The sequence below is a fragment of the Sorex fumeus genome, unplaced genomic scaffold (genome assembly GCF_029834395.1).
Source record: "Sorex fumeus unplaced genomic scaffold, SorFum_2.1 ptg000063l, whole genome shotgun sequence".
Lineage (NCBI taxonomy): Eukaryota > Metazoa > Chordata > Mammalia > Eulipotyphla > Soricidae > Sorex > Sorex fumeus.
The window spans coordinates 21,155,455-21,177,723 of NW_026606120.1; the positions used below are offsets into that span (position 1 = coordinate 21,155,455).

Here is a 22,269-nt window from a genome sequence, read left to right on the forward strand (position 1 = left end):
TTCCTTCACGCAACCCTTGCTGCAGACACTCTGGGCTCTAGACCCCTTTTAATCACCCATCCTGCCCCCTCACATGCCCTCCTCAGAGGAGCCGCTGTGGGCGGGATGGAACGCATGTCACCAAGCTTGCAGTACACACATGTCATTGAGCCTCCTCCCGCAACCCGCCTGGCTCTGCTGGCCCAGGTCAACAGCACCATCCAGCCCGGTCCACCCAGCCACCTCTGAGTTAGGCCCATGTACCTCTGTGACTTCCCTCTCACCTTCCTAGGTGTCTCTCTCTTTCTCCTGTGATGTCCCAGGCTTGGACAGAAGTCCAGCACGTCTCATTTCCAGCTATGACCACCAATCCCACCAACGATGTCCAGACCTCTAGCTCTCCCAGTTCACAATCCTGGGAGCCCACTCAGGGGGAACGAGCCACACGAGCAGTGTGCTGGTCTTACTCTGGGCTTGGTGCTCAGGGACCACTTGCCACTGGGTTCTGAGGACCCTCTGGGGTGCTGAGTGTCAAAACTGGGGTCGGCCACATGCAGGAAAAGTGTCCTCCCTACTGTCCTAGCTCTCCACCGCCCATCCTGTAGTTGGAATTCTGCAGCCCACACTTCTCACCCTTCTCTCTAGCCCCCCTTACCTGCAGGCTGCCCCTCCCGCCACATCCTCCTTCCATACTGGCATCAGGACCATCTTCCCAAAGCGCAAACACAGGCACGGGAGCCCCTTGCAAAAACGAGATAATGACTGACTCCACATTTCAGTCAAAAACGGCAAAAACTCAGCGTGACAGAGAAGGCACATGCTGAATGAAGGTCCACCACCCTCCCAAGTTCCTTGACATCCAACACACGCTCTGAGTGCCATCTCAGACATCTCAGAAGCCATGCCCATGCACTCCCCAGCAGACCCCTCTCTGCCCCGGGCTCCCACTCAGAGGCCCCTTCCTTCACTTCCATGGCATTCCATGCTCACGTCTGTCAGTGCTCGAGCAAATGGCCCGCTCAGAAATCAGTGAACAGTCCATCAAAATGGTCAATGACATCCTTCTTCCCGTGACACTGCAAATCTCAAAGCTTTTCACTGCCTCTTTTCTCATTGGCTAAATTAGTGTTTGCCCTACTTTTCATTACAAAACACCTCAGAGGTATATGCAGGTAGGATTCCTGGCAACTGTAATGCAGCAACTGTTAGAAAAATTTGGATTCCCCGTGCCTATACTCACACAATATTCTATTAAACACGCATTAGCAATGAGCCTTAGCTAAATAGGACACAAACGCAAAGTAAGCATCTGATACTGAGGGGGAAAAAATAAATAAATAAGCTTGCTTTATTTGGGGAAAATACAAGTCTTCAATTTATAAAAATAATATAGAATACCTGCAAATGTCAACAAAGCAAAGCCAACAAAAATAAGGTGTGCCTGTGTACTTCTCACTGAAGACTTGAAGAAGTAACCTAAGTATGGCAGCCCGACAGAGCCATGGGAAATCCCAACAGCAGCACAGAGTTCATTCCACTGAGGGACTGGGGTCCAGGGAGAAGGCGGGGGACATCCGACCACATGACACCTACGATCGGTCTGTGGGGAACCATGTCGTCACAGAGCAAGAACAGTAAGGCAAACACCTCCAAATTCAAATCCAGACTGTTTGGGTTTGGTTTTTTCTTTTTTTTTCTTTTTTTTTTCAGTTCTGCAATAGTACAGTAGTTCAGGCACTTGTCTGGCACTTGCCAACCTGGGTTTAATTCCCCTGCACCATAATGGTCCCCGAGCACTGCCAGGAGTGACCCCAGAGCTCAGAGACAGGAGTAAACCGTGAGCACAACTGGATATGGACCCAAATTTTTTTTAATTAATTATAATTAATTAATTTTGATTCCACTGTTCTTCCTGCATTAACATACGCCTCAGAGACCTGGGCCCTACGCAAAAAGGATGAGAACACTATTCAGGTCTCCCAAAGAGGAATTGAAAGAGCTATGCTTGGAGTATCACGTTTCACTCAAATGAGAGAAAGAATCCAGAGTTCCTACCTCCATCGACTGGTGGAGGGATGGGTATTTGATCATTGTATAATTGAAACTCAAGCACAAAAATGTGTAAATTTTAGAATACTCAAATTATTGCAACTGTACCTCATGATGTCTCACTATTAAACAACTCTGCAACTGTACCTCATGATGTCTCACTATTAAACAATTTTAATAAAAAAATAATTTTAGAACTGAAAAATAAATAAATAAATCTGTCAGTAATTATAAAAAAAAAAAGAATCAGGGACGCTGTCTCATTTGCCAAGGCATTGAAAATCAGATCGGCTGGACACGTAATGAGATTTGGAGACGACCGCTGAACTAGAGCCGTTACTGACTGGATTCCACAGGATGTCAAAAGAACACGTGGCCGCCCATCTACAAGATGGTCAGACTTCTTCGTCAAGACCCTGAACGATAGGTTTGAGGCTCTTCGTGTTCCTAGAACGTACAGACGCCATTGGGCTACACTAGCACGTGACAGGGACAAATGGAGACGTTACTGGAGCCCACTCGAGCAAATTGATCATTAACGGGAAGTCAAGTGATCAAGTGAAATGAATTAAAATTTAAAAGTACTCAATTTAAGACCAGAAAGACTGCTCAATGGTTGGAAACTTGCCCCGAGTGTGTGTAGGGCAAAGGGCAATTAGGATAGAGAAGAGACCAGTCTGGCAGTGATGGTTGGAAATGATCACTTTGGACAAGAACTGAGTGTTGAAAGTAGGTAAAGGGTTATACATGATAAACTTTCAGTATCTGTATTGAGAACTAAAATGCCCAAAACGAGGGGGTGGGGCGGACAAGGGCTGGGGGAAGTGAGAGACTGGGAGGGACACTGGGGACACTGGTGGTGGGAAAGGTACACTGGTTAAGGGAAGGGTGTTCCAACATTGTACGACTGAAACGAACAACTTGTAACTGTGGATCTCATTATGATTCAACCAAAAAAAGGAAAAAGAATAATGAAAAAGAAACATTAATCAAAAAAATTTTAGAACACTCAAATTATTGAAGAGGCTGACTACTTGATAATTTTAAGTATTGACAAATGTAACATTACAAAATAAATCAATAAATGTTTTCAGTAAATATATCATATCTCCTGAAATTCTCTACAGAAAGCTAGCGTTTCTCTTCTCTCTGTATATGTATATGTATATGTATTCCAGGAAAATGAGTCATCTCAAAGCACAGGCTAGTTTGACAGTTAACAATTGGGAGTGGTTAATCTAAAAGGAAATTCAACAAAACACATTTATGAAAGGTAGATTATCAGTTTCATGGCTCTGAGGAATATCAAAATGGCAGTTGTGTACATGTGAGAGTGAATGAAATCAGAACTGCCACAAACGATGGTGATTCCAACAGTGAGAGGAAGAAATTATGACTCACTTATGTTTCGCAACCAACAGAATCAGATACTATTTTGAGTGAGTAGCAGGAAATGAGCCAGGTATGACAAAGAAGATAATGATCCTTTGAAATGCTCCTAAAAATATAATTAAAGGAAACAAAAGTTTGTCATTTCAAAAGAAAAACAAAAACCAGCCCAGGAGCCGCAAGGAAAGGTCCTGATGGTCTCTGGAGAGTGAGGAAGAAGACGCCCACTTCGGGACAGACCTGGGCAGACAGGAAGTGGAGCTGTGCTCCGGCCTCTAGGGAGATCCACTGAGTGAAGGTTTCCAGGGAGCACTGGAAAAATCAAGCCAGTCTGACTCAAGAGAAAAAGCTACTGCTGGTCAAAGATTTTTGTTTCATTTTGTTTGGGGGCCACAGCTGGTGGTGCTCAGGACTTACTCCTGGCTCTGCACTCAGGGCTTACTCCTGGCTCTGTTCTCAAAAGAGCCTCTGGGATGCCAGCGGTGGAGCCCCAGTCCACCACATTCGAGGCGAGAGCCCTCCCCACTGCACAATCTCTCCAGAGCCTTCGTCCCATCATGACTTGGATCTTCCTGGGGAAATAGCACTCTTATATAAATGGGGACATTAAGTATTTTGAAACAAGTGTCCACATAGATCTGCAGTCCACTGATTGCTCAAGAACAGCTCGGTAGAGTTTCAGGTTACCTGAAAATTAGAATAAATCTCACCCTACGTCACTTGAGCTAAAGCTTACATTCAGCTGAATGTACTTGCTCCCATCCCCAGGGAGGTTTCAAAGGCAGCACCAAAACCCACAAAACCTACGGAGCCCGTGAGTGGAGGTCTCGAGAGAGGAGCCGGTGTGGACAGAACCAAGGTTCTGCCTTATCACCTGGGTACTGGAGGCCAGGGCTGGAGCGATAGCACAGCGGGTAGGGCGTTCGCCTTACAAGCGGCCAACACGGCCGACCCGAGTTTGATTCCTCCGCCCCTCTCGGAGAGCCCGGCAAGCTACCGAGAGTATTCGATATGCCAGACACAGTAACAACAAAGTCTCCAATGGAGACGTTACTGGGCCCGCTCGAGCAAATCGACGATCAACGGGAGGGCCTCTATCTTTTATCTTATCTACTGGAGGCCAGAAAAATCGCCCCGCTCCCAGGGGCCAGGGGCGACCAGTGCCACCTGAGCAAGGTGGCCTGATGCGCTCTCAGTCCACCACTGCCCCAACTGCCTTCTCATGATGTGACCCAAGGATCTAGCAAGCACTGGCCATCCGGGTCCCTGGCTCATTAGCCTCTGCCCTCCCGTCTTGAGACATCAGAGTTGCTGGGACTATGACAGGTGACCACTATTGGCCAGCAGGATCTGCCACCTCTGCATGAGCCACAACCTGCACGCAGGCAGCGGGCATCACTGGCTTCTACTCAACCTCAACCTCCTGAACCCAGAGCCCCAGAGGTAGAAACACAGCGCCATGTGCCATTCTTGACCTTGGCACCATGCAGACTCTCAACGATCTAATGAACACACAGGCTCCGTGAGCCAATTCCCACCATCCCCTGCTCACTGGGTCCAATGGGGGGGGGGGGGGGGGGGGGAGAAAGGGCGCCTGCCAATGTAACTGCCATTTATGATAAAAATGCAAGAACAGTACCAACCCTTTCCTTCTCCATGGAGAATATGTTCCAATGGCGGGCTAAAACCAGAGTTGGCACTGAACTTCTACACATACACACACTCACACCTACGTACAAGAGATTCCAAACATCAATAAAAACAATTTCAACAATACTGCAATGAAAGTTACATGAATGAGGTCTCTCTCTCAAAATATCTTATTTTACCTATTTACTCTAGACCACAGGTAACTGAACCACGGGAACCAAAATTGCTGACTAGTGCAATTTACTTCTATTGGTTACAGAGGAAGAGCACACCACTGCTGCCTTGATTCATACATGTCTCAGGCTCTATACCCTAGCTACTCACAGCCTAGTCACATCAGTTGTACCTGAAATCTTGTGAAAAAAATGTAGAAGCAACCCAGATCCCCACCAGGTCTACAAAACCAGAATTCACACTTGAACAAAATTCTAGATACCTCAACTAACCAACCAACAGGCTAACATGGTGCTCCATTACAGACAGTGATGCTGAGAAAAGAAGCAACGAGAGCCAAACTCCATAGTTGAGACTCATGAATATAGGAGAGCAAAGATGAACACACAAGGGCTAGAGAGATACGACAGCAGGAAGGGTACTTGCCTTGTATGTGGCTGACCCAAGTTCACTCCCTGGCCACCATAGGGTCCCTGAGCCCTGCCAGAAGTGATCCCTGAGTACAGAACCAGGAGAAAGCCCTGAGCATCATGAGGTGTGGCCCCAAAAACAAAACAAAACAAACAAAAAAAGACAGAAATACTTGTAGCAGTTTCATAGGTGGGTGTCACGGAATCATATAGTGAACACTAACCCAACAATAAAAAGAAACCAGTTACGCATGCATGCTAAACACCAATGAATCTCAAATTATTGTTCTCATTGAAAGATGGCATAAACTCATCTGTGGAATATAAAGTAACTGAATGAGACTAACACCCAAGGATAGTAGAGATAAGGACCAGGAAGTTTGCTCCATGGCTTGGAAGCCGGCCTCACATGCTGGGGGAAAAGGCAGCTCAGACAGAGAAGGGACCACCAAGTAAAGGGTGTTTGGAGGACCTGCTTGGGTTGGGAGATGTGTGCTGAAAGTAGGCTACAGACCGAACATGATGGCCACTTACCACCTGCATTGCAAACCACAACACCCAAAAGAAGAACAAAAGGGAATGCCCTGCCAGAGAGGCGGGGTAGGGTTGTGGGGATGAGGTAGGGGTGGTGGAAGGGATGCTGGGATCATTGGTGGTTTTGGGGGAATGGGCACTGGTGGAGGGATGGGTACTCTATCACTGTATGACTGAAGAAACACAAGCACAAAAGTTTGTAAGCCTGTAAGTGTGCCTACCTCATGGTGATTCACTAATAGAAAAAAAAAGAAAGAAAAGACAAGACCGTATGCACCCAGTATAAACCCCAAACTGGGAAATTCTACCATATATGCTGCTTTCTGTCAGCTTTTCCATATGTGTAACAGTAAAATCCTTGAAACCAGTAAAAATAAAAAATTAAAAAAAATTTTTTAAAAAGGCATAAAAATTGTCTTCTTTAAAAAAAAAGGCTCAACAGATAGGGCAATATATCCAAGCCTGGAAGGCATAATTTGCATGCAGAATGACAAGGTTCACCCCTGAAACTTCTAGGTCCCCCAGTACAATGAGACGCAAATTCCCTAGGCAAAGAGCTAGGAGTCTCTGGGCATCATTAATTGTGCCCCCCTCCAAAAAAAAGTCAGAAACCAGTTTATAGTGACAATCATTTGGTGACAGGGAGGGAGCAGGAAGGGCAGGAGAAAGAGATGACCAGAGGCCACAGCTGGGGGCAGGGATGGGCATGTTCATCATCCTGACTGTGAAAGGGTCAGCACAAGCAGAGCGCCTTAACACGCTATTCTCACCGCATGCTCATGATGCCTCAATACACTGTCCTTAAAAGTCAAGACCTGGGGGCTGGAGTGATGGCACAGTGGGTAGGGCGTTTGCCTTGCACACAGCCAACCTGGTTTCGATTCCCAGCATCTCACATGGTCCCCGGAGCACCGCCAGGAGTAATTCCTGAGTGCATGAGCCAGGAGTAAACCCTGTGCATCGCCGGGTGTGACTCAAAAAGAAAAAAAAAAAGTCATGACCTCGTTAATATGAATGTAATGATTTCCACAAAAATGTAACACGTTTCTGGATCTTCTACAAACTGAAATAAGTCAAGAAATACAATTAAAAGTAAAATGTGTGGCGGGTGGGGGGGTTGGGGAGTGGCAGAGAATCAGGGATTTGGGTCACACCTGGTTGTGTTCAGGGGCTATGCCTGGCAGAGCTGGGAGACTGGCTAGGATGCCAGGGATCACATGCAAGGCCAGTGCCCTAAGCCCCGTATTAGCCTGAATAAGTGTCACTCATGCAAAAAGAGAGTGCTTATGACCCTTGTATTCTTGCTCCAGTCTAAGAAATAGAAAGTCAAAAATTATCAAATGTTACAAACATAAGTCAACTTAAATTGATTTTGAGAACATTGAGAGGAAGTACAGAACGGAGTGGCTAGAGAGAAGAACTGTCACTGTCACTGCCCTCCCTGTTGTTCATCGATTTGTTCGAGAGGGCCCAGTAATGTCTCCATTGTGACAATTGTTACTGTGTTTGGCATATCAAATATGTCACGGGTAGCTTGCCAGGCTTTGCCGTGCGGGCAAGATACTCTTGGTAGCTTGCCGGGCTCTCCGAGAGAGGCAGAGGAATCGAACCAGCGTTGGCCATGTTGGCGGCTTGCAAGGCATATGCCCTACCCGCCATACCACCCTGAACACGCCCGATCTCGTCTGATCTCGGAAGCTAAGCAGGGTCAGGCCTAGTTAGTACTTGGATGGGAAAGAAGAACATAAAGCTGAAAATACACCAAGTCTACCACCACTCACAGGATTAAGTCAGCAGAACTTTTAAAAGAACCAGGGTCAAAACAAAGGAAAGGAACAGGAAGCTCATGCTAACTTCATAAACTTACAGTAGTAAAGACAGTTAAGTGGGGGCTGAGGATGTAACTTAGTGACAGGGCTTACCTTGTATGTGTAATCATGTGCATTCAAGTTGAGGCAAGGGGGTACAAAAATTGACTCTTTTATTAAAATAAACACACCAGGGGTATGGTGCCACCAACAGATCAACCTGTACCTGCAGGGCGAGTGCATCAGCAGCCCGATGGTGCCTTCAGGCTTACTGATACCCAAAAGTTGGCCAGACCCCAATAACTTGGGACCAAGTTTACCAAGAAATCCAACAGCCAAAGGTATGTGTGAGTCAAGCCCACAAACCATCTCCAGCTCAGCTATATAAGCTTATTTATTGGCCTTATTTCAGAGACCCATAAATAAATCTTAAAAGAGATCAAAAGCCGCAGTTAATCCTGGACCCGCACATGGTTGAACAGATGGGGGTAAATTGAAGAGGAGTGGGTTAGTCTGGTACCCACCCAAGCAGAGCCCCCAATAGCTGCTTGCTTCCATAATCCAAAACCACCACCGTACCCCCAGCCTGACTCAACTGTCCTACGATGGACCTCACCAAGATATAATCTGCTGAAAATTCGGGTATGCAGGTTTTGTGACTGAAATCTCCAGGCTTTCTCAGAGTTGGGATGGGCTACCTCCCCCCACTTCCCAATACACATGGAAGTACTAGCAGTCACCCCCACAAACCAACTCCAGGGCCACCCTGTAAGCTCTACTACCAGCCTTGCTTCAGAGACCCAAAAATAATTCTTGAAAAAGATCAAAAGCCATAGTTAATCTTGGACCCGCACATCGCTGAACAGACCGATATACATCAGAGGGAGGACAGGTTGGTCTGGTGTCCGCTCAAGCAGAGCCCCTGGCAGCCACCTGCTTCCACAACCCAAAATTGCCACCACACCCCTGGCCTGACTCCACCATCTCAGGATGGACCTCACCAAGATATATCACTGTCACTGTCCTCCTGTTGTTCATCGATTTGCTCGAGTGGGCCCAGTGAGACTTGTTATTGTGTTTGGCATATCGAATATGTCACGGGTAGCTTGTACTGAAATATAAGGTAAAGGTAAAGGTAAAGGCCCTCCCGTTGATCGTCGATTTGCTCGAGCGGGCCCAGTAACGTCTCCATTGGAGACTTTGTTGTTACTGTGTCTGGCATATCAAATACTCTCGGTAGCTTGCCGGGCTCTCCGAGAGGGGCGGAGGAATCGAACTCGGGTCGGCTATGTTGGCCGCGTGCAAGGCAAACACCCTACCCGCTGTGCTATATATAATCTTCTGAAAATTTGGATATATGGGTTTTGTGACTTGAAATCTCCAGGCTCTCCTCGGGTTGGATTGGACATCTCTCCCCACCTCCTGTACTTCCAGAATCCTCGGTAGTCACATCCACACCCAAAAGCTGCCACCCAGTTTAAAAGCTACTCCAGCCTTACTGTCCCGATAAAAATACCAAATTCCCTGAACAAACGCCATGACCTCTTAGTGCCTGTACTGCAACCCATAACGCACAAAAGGAAAAGGAGAGAGAGAGCAAGAAGGACAGCTCCTTCCATAGAGGGAGGCTGGGGGTAGGGGGATGAGGTATTGGGGGGAAGGTGGTACGGAAATGGGGGACAATGGTGGTGGAAAATGCACACTGGTGGAGGGATGGGAGCTGGCTTACTGTAAGACTGAACCCCAATTATGAACAGCTTTGTAATGGTCTTCTCACAGATATTCAATTTAAAAAAAAATTTTTTTAAGTAATATGGAGTTCGTGCCCAATTCAATCAGGTTAATCAATGGCAGAATAAATAGCACTACTCCTACATTAAATAAAGAAAATAAAAAATAATAAATAAACTCACCAGCAAGAAAAATGCACAGCACATTTAAAATAGTTTTAAAATATAAATTGATCAAAATCAGAAGGCAGCAAGAATCAGGACTCAACACTTTTAGGAGCTCAGGTGGGGAAAAGATTCCAACTAGTTTCCAAAGCAAAATTCAAAACCAAGCAGAACATTAAATAGCTAAAACAAAGAGAAAGCAATTATTTATTTTTTTTTTATTTATTGAATCGCCGTGGGAAAAGTTACAAAGCTTTCAGGTTTGGGTCTCGGTCATGCAAATATCAATCACATTTCCCTTTACCAATACTTATTTTTCACCACGAAGAACCCCAATAAACCCCCACCCCCCACCCCCCCCCAATGCCTGTGAGGCAGATGAATTCTAGTTAACACTCTATCTACTTTGACTAGATTCATTGTTTCGATAAAAGTTGCACCATTATTATTTAGAGTTTAACCCCCCCCCCCCCCCCAATCAGCCATGCTGAAAAAGCACTGTCAAATGATTTGCTTTCTACAGCTGGGTTCAAGAATAAAATGATGTTTTGGATTTCTGCTATTTTACTTATTAATCCTGGAAGTATTTCTACTGAGAGTCAGATAATTAAGAGATTGGTTTCTGTGCTCTGGGGCCGTGGCCGTGCCGGAGAACCGCTCGTGGGGGGCAACTGGAGGCCTCGGTAGGGCGTGAAGGACGGGCCGGAACGCCCCCCTTCCCATGAGGTTTTAGTCGCCCCCAGCACCCGGTTCAAACCTGCTCTCCACAAGGCTCCCATGCGGCCGCCATCTTTCTTTCCAGAGAGGAGAGGGCGGAAGCAATTATTTTTAATGTAAAAGATGCACATGGGGCTGGAGCAATAGCACATTGGGGAGGGCGTTTGCCTTGCACACGGCCAACCCAGGTTCAATTCCCAGCATATGGTCCCCAGAGCCCCAGCAGGGGTAATTCCTGAGTGCATGAGCCAGGAGTAACTGCTGTGCATCGCTGGGTGTGACTCAAAAAGGAAAATAAAAATTTAAAAAAAAAAAAAAAGATGGCCATGGTACTACAGAGTCAAATACAGAGAAAAAATTAGGGTCACACTGGGATAAAAGCATTAACGGTGCCAGAGACAAGCACTCTGAAAGCTTATTAGTAAAGGAGAGTCCATAAAGAAGGTGGAGAAGAGATAAAATAACTTACATACCAAACACGGGGAAAGCTTCAACATACTCTGAAGAAAAATGCAATAAATTCAACCCAGAACAAATGCCAGTCGTTCTGTGACCAATATGCAGTCAGCAAGATAAGAAAAAAAAAAAAATAACAGGCCCATGCCCCACTGCCAGGGCCTTACTGTGTAAGCTCATCCTACCGACCTTGTTCCAAAGACTCATAAATAAATCTCAAGAGTTCAACTAACTACAAAAACTTCTTGGAAACCTGATCCTAGCTGAGAAGACCTCCTGGGCATCACTGGAGGAGGCCAGCTCCTGCCCAAACAAGACCCCAGCAGTCGCGCCCACAGTCCAAAGCCACTGCCATGCCTCCAGCAGGGGTGCCCAGTTAAATATTCTGCATTTTCTGGAGTGACACCTCCCGAGTCTACAGTAGGAGCACACAGATTGGACAGGATATAATGCAGAAGCCAACCAATCTCGACTAACCAAACATTTACACAGAAGGCTTAACTTGCAACAACAGCTTAGTAAACTCTCAGACAAGGACCTGATGTCTCCATGGTGAGATAGAACAATTTTCACAAATTTTCTTCTATGGAAATATTTTTTAAACCATTCCATTAGTCATTTAGTGGTAACAAGCAACATTAAATAAATTATTGTGGACCTATTACAGTGCAGATTTGAGGGGTGGTTAGGAAAATGAAGACAGTGGTAGAGGGAAGGCAACAGTAGTGGTAGGTTTGGTGTTGGGATATTGAATGCCTCTAAAAAATCATCATGAGCGGGGCTGGAGCGATAGCACAGCGGGTAAGGCGTTTGCCTTGCACGCAGCCAACATGGCCAACACAGGTTCGATTCCCAGCATCCCATATGGTCCCCCAAGCACTGCCAGGAGCAATTCCCGAGTGCATGAGCCAAGAGTAACCCCTGAGCATCGCCGGGTGTGACCCAAAAAGAAAAAAAAAATCATCACAAGGGGCTGGAGTGATAGCACACCAGGTAGGGTGTTTGCTTTGCATGCGGCCGACCCAGGTTCGATTCCCAGCATCCTACATGGTCCCCTGAGCACCGCCTGGAGTAATTCCTGAGTGCATGAGCCAGGAGTAGACCCTGTGCATTGCCAGGTGTGACCCAAAAAGAAAAAAAAAATCATCATGAACAATCATGTAAACCATGGTATTTAAATAAAGTAGAAAGAGAAAAAATGATAATAAAAACATGAGCAAGTTGGGAACAAATATGAATGGCCTAGAATCCTTAAAGTCCAACAATCAGAACAGAAGATCTCTCAAAATTGTGCAAGGAACAGAGTTTCTCCAGCAAACCCCATTACCCACAGCCTTTCAACCTATCTCCAAAAAGACACAGCAATGGGCAGGTTGTAAGACCCAGGTCAGTCCTTCTGTTGTTTATCTTACGTGACCCATCTGCAGAGCTGTGACAAACCCTCCTTCTGAAGTACCACCTTCTCTGCTTCCTTGCTCCATCCTGACTCTGGCTAAAGCTGCCGATGCCCATCTGGTTCTTTTTAAGTGCTATCATGCCTCAGGGCCTCAGACTTGTCTTTGCAGTAACATAGGAAACCCACCCAGATTTCTAACTTCCCAGGACATGAACAGTCTAATGACAGACAATCCAGTTTACATCCTGAGCCTGGTCTCCTTGCCACCAACACCAAGCTTACTCCTCGCTGCCTACCAGAAAGCCCACTCGGACATCTACTAGATTATCAGCTACCTCCACGTTTCATATGCGAACTCCTGGGCTGATGAGACAGTACAGAGCGGGAAAGTGTCTCGGCACCCCACAGGAGTGATCCCTGAGCTCAGAGCCAGGAGTGAGCTGCAATTACTGTTGGGTGAGGCCCGAAACCAAAACAAAACAAAAGAAACAAAAAGAAACTTGAACTCCTGCACTACACAGTCCACTCCATCTCGCCAAGGGGCGGTTATTATTAGGGGCTGACCACAGGATATTCACAGCGACCACAAAAAAGGGTGCCAGAGCGAGCCTGGCTCGGTGTGCTCCCAAGCCTCGTCCATCAGAACGGGAGTCCGAGAGAGGAAGCAACACGAGGCAGAGTCCAGCCTGGCCCAGAGGCAGAGCAGAGGGTCCATCTGCCCTCCGCCAGCAGATGCCATGATGTCGCTAGCCATGCTAGATGCACTAGGGGAGGAGAACAGAGACTCTGCCTGCAGGGAGGAGGCACCTGGGCACAGCATCAGGGGACAGAGGTTTGGAACCTGCAGCTACTGCAGGAGGCATTGCCCAAGAACCACGGCTCAAAACGCCTCTCTCGAAGCTTTCCAGCAACATCTGGGCAGTGGGAGAATGCCACTATATGGTGAAGGCTTGGAAACACTGTTGAGCTGGTGGACATCCGATGGGCCACTTCACATTACGAAACAGAACGTGACTCCTGCCTGAGATGAAGATGACAGAGATGCTGAGGCTCGCCCAGACCCCCATACTGACCTCAGCCCCCAAGGAACTCCCTGTGACTGCGTTTCTATTACACTCAAGCAGACTTTTCCTTCTTTCCCAAGAATTATCAGTGACCTTGTCTGAGCTGCTTTGAGCTTTCCAACTCCAAAATTCAAAAATATACTAAAGGTGAAAGAAATAAGAAGTACTATTCCCGGGGCTGGAGCGACACCACAGCGTGTAGGGTGTTTGCCTTGCACACAGCCAACCTGGGTTCAATTCCCAGCATCCCATTGGGTTCCCTGAAGTTCCTAAGGGCAGAGCCAGGAGTGCATCGCTGGGTGTGACCCAAAAAGAAAAAAAAAAAAAGAAAAAAAAGAAGCACTATTCCAGAAAAGATTTTGCCTGAAAGATTTACATAACATTATTCAAGCAGAATTTTTCCACTGCACAAAAATATTTCCTATGTCTTTGAGCTGATAGCTTTTTCCGATCAGAAAATGCACATGAACAATAGGTTTTCAATCACACAAAGGAAAGCTAACTAGAGAATTTGAAAACTTTCAAAAATTGAATTATTTCCTTTTATAAAACTCTGCAGTCTAAAAAAAAAATCTTAAAAAAAACAAAGTGTTTGTTAAATAGATGAAATTTATAATCTGCCACTTTTTAACATAATTACCTGCATTTCAATGCATATTTAGCTCTGCATTCACACAGCTCAATTAAAGCTTTTGCAATAGTGCTTCATCAGAAAGGAAAGGGAAGCGGGAAATGCCTGGCATTTCAAGAGGATTACTGGGAAAGATAATTCACAAAAATACCGTCCGCATCACACGGAGTTCTACAATTAAAATTCTAGTGAAAACCTATTTTAAATATTTCTTTATCTTACTCAACAATTATCTGATGTCTCAACTTGAGAGAACTTGGGCCTCAACCCATGCCACAAAGTTTCCTTTTGAGAAAATTCTCAAAATGTTTTTCCAGCCCTCCACGAAACACCATTGAACAAAGTCAGACCCTGCTATGCTCATGGTCTCGAGTCGCCGCCTGAGAAAGCCAGGCGCTACAGCCCAATCCCTGCAGGCCAGCAACAGTTACGGAAGAGCAGCCGAAGCCGCTGGTAGATCCAAATAGCCGAAGCCGCTGGTAGATCCAAATAACTAGTTGTCTGAGCACTCTGGACACCTTGCTAAGACCCAACATTTCAAGACAGTCGGCTACTGCTTTCAACAGAAGCATCCCCTATTTGAAGGGGGAAAGAGCGCTCACAACAAGGACTGACCTTCTGTTGGTTTTCTTTGGGGACCACACCAGGCTGTGCCCAGAGCTTACTACTGGCTCTGTGTTCACAGGGTCACTTCAGGTGGGGCTCCAGGGATCAAACTCTGGTCGGCCATGGGTAAGGCCAGCACCTTCACGGCTGTGCTAAGCTTCCAATCCCGATTAACTATCTGAAAATGCACCGGTTCTCTAGGTCAATTCATCTCAAAAAGAGATACTCACCTCTTTTGCTTTGAAAAGTACAAAAGAACTAAATTTCATTCCAGTATTTTGAAGTTATTTTAAGGAAGGGAAAAAAAAAAACTTTCTAAGAAATGAGGAATAGTAAAGGAAGAAATTTGGTAAATATGAATACATTATGAGCTTACTTTTTAGAGGGGTAGGAGGGGGGGCAATCATCTGGCAACGCTCAGACCTCACCCCTGGCTCTGTGCTCAGAGATCACTTCTACAGTGCTCCAGAGACTGTACAGATGCCGGAGATCAGATCTGGGCCGGCTACGTGAAAGGCAAGTGCCTGATCTCTGGCCCCTGAATTATTTTCTCCTGATGCCCATTTTGATAAAACAGAGCAGCTTTAAAGTGAGTCACTTTAATGCCCCTTCATTAGAATTAGGCAGAATCATGGCCAAGAATAAAGCCCATCTGTCTTTCTCCAGTTGCAAAAAATGCAAATCTACCAGGGGCCCAGGGGAAGCCTCTCGCTGGCAGTTACTGACTCTCTAAGTCCTCACTTAACAACACACACAAAGAATCTCAGACACTGTCGTTTTGAACAAAGCTACAGGCAGTGAAAGAAGGCGCTTCTTTCAAGTGGGCAGGATTACTTTTCTTCAGTGTTATCAAAAACCAATCTTAAGTGAAAATAGTCAGTCCAAGACCTCCTTGTATCACAAGAAATCAATAATTTCTTTTTTCTTTTTTTTTTTTTTTGCTTTTTGGGTCACATCCGGCAATGCACAGGGGTTACTCCTGGCTCTGCACTCAAGAATTACTCCTGGTAATGCTCAGAGGACCATATGGGATGCTGGGAATAGAACCCGGGTTGGCCACATGCAAGGCAAACGCCCTACCCACTGTGCTATCGCTCCAGCCCCTAGAAATCACCAATTTCAAGATGTCCGTGACACCCACTCAGAAAGTGCCCTGAAACTGAACAAGTATCTCAAGTCTAGTGAGGCAGCAGGACAAGTGAGGCCTGGAAAGTCTGTAAGGAACAATCTGTGCGGTGCCTCCACTACCATCCACCCCCTAACCCAGCCTGCCACGTTAGCGGTTAACTCCAAGAAGCTCTTCTTTAATGAAAATGAACAACACACAAATTCTTGGATAAAGACCAAGAAGAAAACTGGAGGTCTAGTTTCATTTGGGATCTGACTCACTAATCAATTCCATTTCACATTCAATGGGTTTAATTCTCACCCTTGAAAGCCCTTAAAATGAGGAAATAAAATAGGGATAATTTTAGCTTCTCTTAATATTTAAGGAAAAATTCTATACAGGGGACCAGAGAAACAGCGCAGTGTTATAGAGAGGCACTTCCCTTGCATGCAGTCAACCCAGGTTCAATCCCCGACATTCAATGTGGTCCCCAGAGCCCACTTGGAGTGATTCCTGAGCGCAGAGCCAGGAGTAACCCCTGAGCATCACCGGGTGTGACCCCAAAATCAAAAAGAGAAAAAATATATACATAAGAAAAAGCATTATTCAAGAAATCACAAAAAATAAAGTCTGCAGATCTCAAGGCAGATTAGACTTATAAAATGTAATTTGGCAAATATCAAGAACACGTTGCATTACACACCAAGTCAAATGCATCTATTAGAAACCACCATAGTCACGATGCAGTGACCAATACTAGTAACAAAAGGAGCGTGAAGATTAGTGAATCTATTCATTAAAACCCTAACATATACCAAAAAACAGGTGACAAACAACATGGCTGAAAAATAGACAACCCATTCCTGACAAAAGCAAATAAAACTCCTCAAACTTAGTGATTCTGGCAAAATAACCAAAGCATCAACCAAGTTATGTCTGGAGTTTGAGGCCAGAAGCTGCCTGTGTTCGGGGCTGACACCAGGGCCGTGTGGTGCTGGGGAGAAAACTGGAGCATAAAGCAGGGCCCCGCACATTCAGTATTGGAGGGAGGAATGGAGAAATATAGGTGGGGGGAGAGGGAGAAAGGGAGGGGGAGAGGGAGGGAAAGAGGGAGGGAGGGAGAGATGTCACTGAAGAAGAAATAACTTGAAATTTTGAATAAGACTATGCTATGCATTATTAGCAATCGGGTTTAAAGTAGTAAGAGTAGATTAATATACACTAATCTGTAAAGTGACAGACTATAATACTAAGTAAACAGCATAACCAGCATATGTAAAAAAAATAATGCAAATGAAGGGCTGGGGGTATACAGTACTTGCTCTGCATGTAACAGCCCTGCATTCAATCAACAGCACCACCAAAGGAAAAAAAAATCTGTAACTATATGTATGCAGTATTTTAAGATAGACAGATACTTTACATCAAAGGCTTGTACCAAATTATTCTTTGTTTGCTAATAAGTACCTTCATATGCCATGTCATCATACATGAGGATCATCTATAATTACAAGATATTTTCATAATTTTTCAAATAAAACATCCTGTTTTACAACAATCAGCCATACATAATTATCTAATTATATGTCAACTTTAGCCCAAGTTTACATTTAAAGACAGTGTGCAACTTTCGAAATCTGATATTTCAAGTCCTCTTCAACAGGCCAAAAGGAGAATTTAATTGTGCTTACCGACTTCACTAATCACTGCTCTGATTTTGGAGACAAAAGGACCGACTTCACTGGGGTGCATTTTCACTCTCTCCTTAAGGTCAGCACCTGCAAAGTATTTTTATTATAAATATCATGCAGTTACACACAAAAATTTCAGGCAATTAATTGAAATTTCACATGAGAGTCATATGATACATAAAGTCACTGACTACATCTGTTAAGGGAATTGTATTATCCAGGTATTCCTCCCAGTAAACACCATTCACACACATGCACACACGCACCACACACACACAAGAATGTTTGCTCAAGTATTTCAAGAAGTGGTTCTCGAGAGCTGTGGTCTGAATTCCTTTAAACGCTTAGAGGAAGGAAAAGACTTTGTTTAGATGTTAACTCTCGATAATTATAAGAAAGCAAAGCTTAGTTTATTGTATATATTCACATGCTTTATAATGGAATGATTCCATTACTTCAAATATGAATGACCACAGGTTATGCCTCTTCTGTGGTTCTTATAGAAAAGATGCTGGTGACTTCCTCCACCACTGACTTCATCCCTTCAGAGCAGATCCCGACTCAGTGAATGAAAAAGGCAACTGCCGATGTGCTCGTGCTGTGCCAGTCCTCTGGGTGACCACAAGTCACATGCAAGAATAGCTGGCTCTAAATTCTAAGCAAACTGACAAGTTTGCAGTTAAAGTTTATCATGGAATCATGACTTTGAAATAGAAAAATAAACACATGGGATTCCTTAGGGATATTTTACTCTGTGGTTCAACCAGACATTCTTGTAATAAAATTAATTTAGGAACATCAAACCACAGAAAAGAGATCCCCACAAAAGCAGAGAAGCAAAGAATGAAGTAAACTTTGTATAAATAGTGTACACATGGCTCCTTGCTCTAATTCGCCTACTCTTTAAGTTGACCCTAACTAGACATCAGATCAAATGTACACTATACACTTCCTTGTGGGTTCGATAAATGCAAAAGACAGAGCATATGGATACAACCCAGCTATCTCAGTATCACAGTGTAGAAAACCTGATATTCCCCCAGGAAATAGGAACAATATTCAACATTCTATTCAACATTTATAAAATGCGGGGGGAGACAAAAAGAACCAAGCCGGAAATAATCTAAATAGATATTAAAAAGATTATTAATAACACTGTAACATACTTATGCCACAGAATGTTATATATGTAGCATGAAAATGGAGGAATTAGGAGTGTGAATATGGATAAATCTAACACTGTTGAAGAACATAGGCACATGTAAGGTATTTATAATTACGCTGCAAATATGGATACGATAATAACCATCTGCTTAAGTTTGACCTAGGGATATAAAACATGCATGAGAATGGCAAGCAGACTCAACTCCTGGGACCTCCATGGGGATGAGAGGAGTGGTCAGTGGGTACAAAGCTCCAGTCAGACGTCTCTATGACACCCAACAGTGGCCTTTAAAGTTCTGTAGATACCTACTAGGTCTTCATTTTAAATCTTTCACAAAAAATTAAACTAAACAAGGAAGAAAAATGTTGGTAAAGTTGAAAAGCTCTCTGCAATACTAGATCTATTTGTTGAAAGAAGCAATAGTCCAGGGTGTAGCTCAATGGGAGGAAACGCTCCCCTATGTCTGAGGCCCTGGGTTAGACCCCAGGCTCCGGGAAGGAAGGCAGGCAGGCAGGCAGGAGGCCAGACTTGGGAGTTTCTAAGTACACTCCTAAGCCAGAGACAAAATCAGAGGGGAAGGCCTTGAAAGAATTAGAACACTTGAGGCTTCCCTGGAGAGCTCTGAAGGTTAAATATAAAACCAGGGAAACCCAAAGAAAGCCAAACTAGGAGGAACTGCTAAAAAACCAAAGTCAAAAAGAGAATCCTGCAAACTGCCCAGAAAGAAGGCGGCTTAATCCTTGGTTCTCAACAATAAACGGACAACGTTACAATGGGGAGAGAGTAAGAGTCAGTCTCAGATTCTAAACCAAGCAATCCCATCCTTCCGTGATGAAAAGCTAGAGACAATTTTAAACCTGCACATTTCTCAACAGCCGGCTCGCATGCACAGAAATACTGAGAGATTGTTCAGACAGGAAACTGTGAGAGCAAATTTTAAAATCTTATTTTATAGTACTTAGGAGAAACACACCTAAAAAAAAAAAAAGAATGTCTCAATGTAAGACCACAAGAGACTCTGGGAAAGGGTACCAGCACTGGGTAGGGGTGATTACCTGTATCTGAAAAGGGGTGAAAGCTACCTAAAGTACAGACACTACCAGGCTGTGGTTCTTTGTCTTTTAAAGAAGGTAACACATATTCGTCAGTATATTGAGAATAAAAATTATCGAAGGCCTCCCAAGAGGCACTCACAGGCTCAAGGTCAAGGCTAGTTTTACTCTGGCAGACTTAGTGGACCACACGGTGCTGGAGATAGAATCCAAGTCAGCCACCCGCAAGGCAAATGCCCTGCCCCTTATACTATAGCTCTGCCCCAAATCAAATATTTTTAAAATATTTCCCCAAAGACTTTTAGAAGAAAAATTAAAACTTCTATTATCAAATAAATTATGAATATGCAAAAGTAGGGCAAAGATTAGAAGCTATCTGAACTATATCATGCACAATGAAGAGATGAAAAGGAATAAAACTTGAATAATCACCAAGGTAAAACAAATTAAAAGTGCAGATAGATATCTATTTATTCTCCTGGACATGTCTAACAGTGCTCAGGGATTACTCTGGGCTCTGTGCTCGCAGGCTGATCCTGGTGGTGTGGGGAACCATGGAGACCCTAGTGTCCAAACCCAGACCTCTCATATGCAAAGCACGCCCTCACACACTAAGTCTTTGGTCTTGAAAAGCACAACAAAGCTCCTTTTGGTAAGAGTATAAAAAAATGCAAAAACCAATTAGATGTCTCTAAAGATAAATGAGTAGAACCACGACCACCAAAAAATCACCACAGAAAGCTCCCACTCCAAGCATACAACAGATACAGATATACCTGCAACAGCAAGGTAAAACACGTACTAAAAGGCATCTATTAAGAGAAGCAACATTCCTAACAACACTCCAAACACATATCAACAACAGAATGGCGGTTACAAACTAGTCCCACAGAACAAGGATTCCAGTCCTCAAAGATAAGCAGGACCAACCGAATCCCACACGCAGGCTGCATCCACAACCTAAGTTGAGTTTACAGAAACACACTGGCTGGCTGTGATCCCACTGGGATGTCTTATTAAAGGTCAACACCACGAAGCAATTCGTGAACATCACTGAAGCTCTGCGAAAATATTTTATTATGCATTTCAAATTTTCCACCTGAAATGCCCCTCTCCCAGGGTCAGGGAGAGACGCAGGGCTGGAGTACAGACTACCTGGGGGAGCTCAGGTTCAATCCTCAGCAGCCCTGGGGGCACAACCACACACTGCACTAAGAGTGTCCAGCCACCACTAGATGCAGACCCAGACAACCAAAGGAAAAGTAAACAAATAAAATGGCCTCTTCTAAAAATCAGCTTTTAAAAAAATAAGCTCCTTTGATAAACACTTTAGAATGATTATGCAATTTTTATTTATAATAATTTTTACTTGTATTTTCTGTGGACTGGCTGAGTATAAGTTATGAGCAACAATAATATTCCTCATTGCACACTCCAGACAGTCTAGATTCCTTGGCCCCAAATGAACAGAAGACGGTGAAGGCCCCCGTCACCGTGAGGAGTACATGCTGTCCCTGGCAGTGTCTACAAAGCACAAGGATCAGACTCTCAAAACCAATCGTATCTAACAAATGATCTTATTTGGGACTGTAAAATTACATCATTTCTTCTCTTTATAAACTGCCATTCCCAGTCATGTGAAGCATCAATATTCTGGAAATCTATTACAGAGAGTAAACCTCTATTGGAAACAAAGCCCAATGAGATTGGTGAAATAGCTCTTCCTTCCACAAAGGAGACAGCGTATCAGCAACCCTACTCATGCTGAGAAAACATTCCCATATAAACCAAAGAGTTCTGCATTAGCAATATCACAAGATTCTTTTAACTCCTTTATAGCTGTTTCCAAAAAAATCATGAGTAACAGGAAACTTTTGACAATTCCCTAACAACTCAATTAAGTTGTTTTTAAACTATGCTAAAAGCAAGGAATGAAAACTGTCAGAATAAACATACCAGTTGAAATTTTCAACTTTTTTTTTTTTTTTTTTGCTTTTTGGGCCACACCTAGCAATGCTGGTTCTGCACTCAGGAATTACTCCTGGCAGTGCTTGGGGGACCATATGGGATGCCGGCAATCAAACTCGGGTCGACCGTGTGCAAGGCAAAAGCCCTACCCGCTGGACTGTCTCTCCAGTCCCAGCATTCTTATTTTAAAGACACCTCACACCACCCCACCAACACACACACACATTTTTGTTCTTGTTTTTTGACTAGTTAAAGGCATTCCCCCCACCCTCCCTTGAACCAAGGACACGAACTAACATCAAAAATGGCTCATATGGGGCTGGAGAGATAGTACAGCAGGTAGGGTGTCTGCTTGGGTTCGATCCCTGGCATCCCGTATGGTCCCCCAAGCAGAGTCATGAAGATTCACTAAGTACAGAGCCAGGAATAACCCCTGAGCACCACTAGGTGTGGCCCAAAAGCAAAAAATAAGTGCTTAGAATTAGAATTTCTAATCTGAACTTCTATTAGAATAGAATGTTAGAATT

The 22,269-nt window shown here is 44.4% G+C and overlaps 1 protein-coding gene across 2 annotated transcripts in view; it reads right to left on the reverse strand.

Annotated features, from left to right (window-relative positions):
• The window catches only part of AUH (AU RNA binding methylglutaconyl-CoA hydratase), a 148,450-nt gene that overhangs the window by 88,164 nt on the left and 38,017 nt on the right, over positions 1–22,269 (reverse strand). For both annotated transcript variants that reach the window (XM_056127077.1, XM_056127076.1), the window contains exon 4: positions 17,558–17,644. In XM_056127077.1, the coding sequence (XP_055983052.1) occupies positions 17,558–17,644 (87 nt within the window). The remainder of the gene's footprint in view (positions 1–17,557; positions 17,645–22,269) is intronic.